Source organism: Nelusetta ayraudi, unplaced genomic scaffold (assembly GCF_046127955.1).
Source record: "Nelusetta ayraudi isolate G7.1 ecotype Tasmania unplaced genomic scaffold, CSIRO-AGI_Nayr_v1 ptg000018l, whole genome shotgun sequence".
In the NCBI taxonomy this organism is placed as follows: Eukaryota; Metazoa; Chordata; class Actinopteri; order Tetraodontiformes; family Monacanthidae; genus Nelusetta; species Nelusetta ayraudi.
In genome coordinates, this window is record NW_027466068.1 from 1492501 (window position 1) to 1497500 (window position 5000).

General features: G+C 50.5%; 1 protein-coding gene across 1 annotated transcript in view; it reads right to left on the bottom strand.

The window, feature by feature from the left end:
* LOC142887803 (zinc finger matrin-type protein 4-like) overlaps window positions 1-5000 on the bottom strand; it is a 23174-nt gene that overhangs the window by 3648 nt on the left and 14526 nt on the right. Inside the window, exon 6 of the mRNA XM_076025662.1 lies at window positions 112-208. Within this exon, the coding sequence (XP_075881777.1) occupies window positions 112-208 (97 nt within the window). The remainder of the gene's footprint in view (window positions 1-111; window positions 209-5000) is intronic.

Sequence of the window (5000 nt, forward strand, 5' to 3'; positions counted from 1 at the left end):
GTGCAGCTCGACGTGGAGAAGCGCCTGCAGCAGCGCAACAACATCTGTGAGTCCCCCCTCCCTCCCCCACTCCAACAGCACGCCATCCCGCAACGGCGGCGCCTCACTCACTTGTTCTGGTGCTTGGAGCCCTGCAGGTGGGCGTGATACTGGGCCACCGAGTTCAGGGTGACACTGCACACCTCACAGGTGTAGCTCCGCTTCAGGCCTGCAGCCAGGGAGAGAGAGAGGGAGAGCGAGAGAGAGAGAGAGAGAGAGAAAGAGAGAGAGAGAGAGAGAGAGAGAGAGAGAGAGAGAGAGAGAGAGAGAGATTAGTGGATGAGCAGCAGGAAAAATTTGGAAAAAATTTGGAAACTGCAACAAACCAGCAGTGGAACAATTACACTGGACTGCATGTTCCTCATATATGTATACATATACACTATATTACCAACAGTATTTGCTCACCCATCCAAATGATCAGAATCACGTGTCCTAATCATTTGGCCTGGCCACATGTGTATAAAATCAAGCACCTAGGCATGCAGACTGTTTTGACAAACATTTGTGAAAGAATGGGTCGCTCTCAGGAGCTCAGTGACTTCCAGCGTGGAAGCACAGGATGCCACCTGTGCAACAAATCCAGTCGTGAAATTTCTTCGCTCCTAAATATTCCACAGTCAACTGTCAGCTTTATTATAAGAAAATGGAAGAGTTTGGGAACAACAGCAACTCAGCCACGAAGTGGTAGGCCACGTAAACTGACGGAGAGGGGTCAGCGGATGCTCAGGCGCATAGTGCAAAGAGGTCGCCGACTTTCTGCACAGTCAATTGCTGCAGAGCTCCAAACTTCATGTGGCCTTCAGATTAGCCCAAGTACAGTACGCAGAGAGCTTCATGGAATGGGTTTCCATGGCAGAGCAGCTGCATCCAAGCCATACATCACCAAGTGCAATGCGAAGCGCCGGATGCAGTGGTGTAAAGCACGCCGCCACTGGACTCTAGAGCAGTGGGGACGCGTTCTCTGGAGTGATGAATCACGCTTTTCCATCTGGCAATCTGATGGACGAGTCTGGGTTTGGAGGTTGCCAAGAGAACGGTACATTTCGGACTGTATTGTGCCAAGTCTGAAATTTGGTGTAGGAGGAATTATGATGTGGGGTTGTTTTTCAGGGGTCGGGCTTGGCCCCTTAGTTCCAGTGAAAGGAACTTTGAATGCTTCAGGATACCAAAACATTTTGGACAATTCCATGCTCCCAACCTTGTGGGAACAGTTTGGAGCGGGCCCCTTCCTCTTCCAACATGACTGTGCACCAGTGCACAAAGCAAGGTCCATAAAGACATGAATGACAGAGTCTGGTGTGGATGAACTTGACTGGCCTGCACAGAGCCCTAACCTGAACCCGATAGAACACCTTTGGGATGAATTAGAGCGGAGACTGAGAGCCCGGCCTTCTCCACCAACATCAGTGTGTGACCTCACTAATGTGTTTTTGGAAGAATGGTCAAATATTCCCATAAACGCACTCCTCAACCTTGTGGACAGCCTTCCCAGAAGAGTTGAAGCTGTAATAGCTGCAAAAAAGGTGGACCGACATCATATTGAACCCTACAGGTTAGGAATGGGATGGCACTTAAGTTCATATGTGAGTCAAGGCAGGTGAGCAAATACTTTTGGTAATATAGTGTATCTAATATCAGTGACAGCTCTCTACTTCCTCTCTTCCTCTATTTCCTTCCTTCCTTCCTTCCTTCCTTCCTCTACTTCCTCTCTTTCTCTACTTCCTTCCTTCCTTCCTCTACTTCCTCTACTTCCTCTCTCCTTTTCTCTTGACATGCCGAGTCCACAGATTTGGACTAGTTTGTCCTGCGCCGCACTGACTCAGTGAGTCTCTGGTACCCTGAGACCCTGTGGCAGCGCCCCCGGTGGCTGGATGACTGGTCCGCAGGACGGTGGAAGCGGTGGTGGCAGTCCACATTCCCGGGCGTGATGCTAAATGAACCAGCGGCACACAGATGGTGCGTGTTCGCTCCACTCTGCTCGGACCGCGGCGCCGGAAGAACATCTGTGAAGGCTGACAACAGTGGGCTAAACTCAGCAGACTGTTGAGTGTCTTCCCCCTGCAGCAGCTGCAGGGTCAGCGGACGGAGACTTCGTGGTCAGCGTGTTGATTCTCCAAAGACTCTCTGAGCTTAGAGTTTAGCCCGGTATTTGCAGCCTTCTGCTAACCACGCACGCTTGGATGTCTGACCTCCTACATTGGGTGGTCTCAGAGGGCGGAGCTAACAAACACTTGGGCTGGGAGTGTGGCCACTGATGTGGGAGAGGTGTCAGTGCCCTTTGTGAGGTCACAGCAGGCTGGTTTCCAGAACTGAGAGTCTATAATCCAGACAATAAAAGACAGGGGGGTAGATCCACAAAGCGATTGCGCGGCTTTTGCGCCAGAAAATCCGTGTAAACAGCGCCAAAAACGGTGTTTCTGATCCACAGAGGGGACGCAAACGTGAAAATCGGCGCAAAATGTGCCGAGGCGCAAGTAGCAGCAGGGTTGCGCCAGACTCATTTGAATGTATTGAAATGAGTCATTACGCGCAAAAGGACACACCTTCTGCGTGTCCTTCTATGCAAACATGCCTCATTCAAACAGCGGCAGATCCAGGAAGAGTTTGCGCTCGTGTCCGCACGCAGTTTGACAGACGCAAACACCGCCAGCCAGAACCAGAACCAGAACCAGGCGCAGCTTCTGTCTGTCCAAGTGTTTCTGGCTTCTGAGTGAAACTTTCCTCTCTGAAAAGCCTGAAATATAAATATGGCTCCCCAAATCTTATATATAGATCGGCATAGACTAACAGTATATATGCCAATATTTTAGATAGGCTATGAAAAATACAAATGGTACTCAGGTGTTGGTGACTAATGGGTCTTGACTTTCTTTCCATTATGGCAGCAGTCTGGTAGACGGAGGAGGCATCGTAATGCCAGGAGCACAGGAGCGCGTTTATCCTCGCAGGGGTTTCACTGTCAAACACACGCACTCACCACCACAACCTTTGGCGCAAACTGCTCTCAGGTTGCCAGACCGCAACATTCGCACCTGTTTCAGGTGCCGCATTCGTGGGCGTGTTTGCGCCTGCATGTCATTAGCGCAAAAACCTTTGTGGTTCCCCGCATCTGTGGCGCAGATTGCGGCCGCAAAATGTGCCGCATTTTAGCGCTGCGCGCCCTTCTTTGGGGATCTACCCCAGGGTGTCTCTTCAGATCAGCTGCTGGAGGGTGTGTGTGTGTGTGTGTGTGTGTGTGTGTGTGTGTGTGTGTGTGCAGCGTCTCCTGGCTCTGCTCCATAATTCATGGCTCTGATGGGGGTGAAAGTTCTCGGCCAACGATAATGTTCCTGGAAAGCTGACAGCGGACCCCTGACCCCGCCCACTGGTTGGTTCCGGTCCAGCTCTACACGAGCCGCCGCTGACACAACAGAACCGCCCATTACTGTCACGGCCGGCCATCACCGCCGGGTGTCGGGTGGCGCTGTTTCATCTCATCCTCTTTCATTTTCGAGGCTCGTGTTTCCATCCCGGCTGGGAGTCCCTCTAATCCGTGTCACCTGACCTAAATGGCCAATCGGCTGCTTCAGAGCTGTTCAATGAGCAGCTGAAACAGAAGCCGACAGGAAAAAGGCAGCAATAACACCAGCGACTGTCACACACAGGTAGCATGACATCAAAAACAGCCTGGAAGTTACTTCCAGTCCTGGATTAAAGACCTGGTGTGGAAGATGTAGCTCCCTCTAATGGTCAGACGCCATAATTTAAAAAAATAAGTCGACGAATTCCTGGTTCCTGAAGTTCATCAGAGTGAGACCCACCAATCCCTGAGCAGCTGCCCCTTCTGGACTGAAACATTCTTTTCAGCAAAAAATACACCATTATTATGAAATAAAAATATTATTTTCTGTAAAAAAAAAAATACGACCATGCGGAAGGTATTTCTAATTCCATGTAATGCTGACTCAGCGCCTTCTAAAGTGACAGATGGGCCCTTTAATGTCATTCTGACTTGGTTATTAATCAGTGCCTGAACACTTCAAGAGTATTTCCTGAGTACTTCCTGAGTATTTTCTGAGTACTTCCTGTGTCTGTCATGAGTACTTCCTGTGTATTTCCTGTGTATGTCCTGAGTACTGAGTACTTCTTGTGTGCGTCTTATTTCCTAATTTTTTCCTGAGTATTTCCTAAGTACTTCCTGAGTACTTCCTGCATTCCATCTTCCTAACAACCGTCTTCAGATTCACGATTCGCTCGTCCATAAAAGAACAGGAAGTAGTCCTGTAATGAGTTTTTCTCGTGCTGTTGTGTGAGTCACAAGGCCGTCATGCTGCAGCAGTAAATGGGACAGTGTGTTGTGTGTCTGCCGGACAAACACACAACACACAACCATCAATCTTTTACAGTGTTGGGTTTTAACAGCAGATAAGAGCCGAGCTCCCGTCAGCGTCCGACCCCCGTCTGAAGGTTTGGCTCCGCCCAGTCACACGACGTGGCACTAATGGCTTCCTCCAGCACTCTCCACGCCAGCGGCCAGTACACAACAACAACAACAACAACAACAGCAGCAGCAACAACAACGATGGCAACAAGACGCCGCCTGTATGGGAGCCGCTGAATATTTCATCAAATAGCAGCAATCTTCAGAGTCAGGCCCAAGGCTTCGGCTGTTGTGGCGAGCCGAGAGGAGAGCGAGGAAGTGCTGGAGGTCAGGCAGTGGAGGAGGAGGAAGAGGAGGAGGAAGAGGAGGGTGGTGTGAAGGGGCCTGTTGGAAACTCTTCGCTCATCATCATCACCATCATCATCATCAGCGCGATGATGACACCTGGTCAACCAACTCAGAGTCGTTAGCCTGGGCGCTGCAGCGAGCACGCTGACACCTCCAGGATAGGTTTTCCTAGGAGCAGAACCAGGAGAACCGCTTCCAGAACCTCGCCAGCAGCTGAGACCTGCAGCATCACACCAGCAGCTCCCCTCCT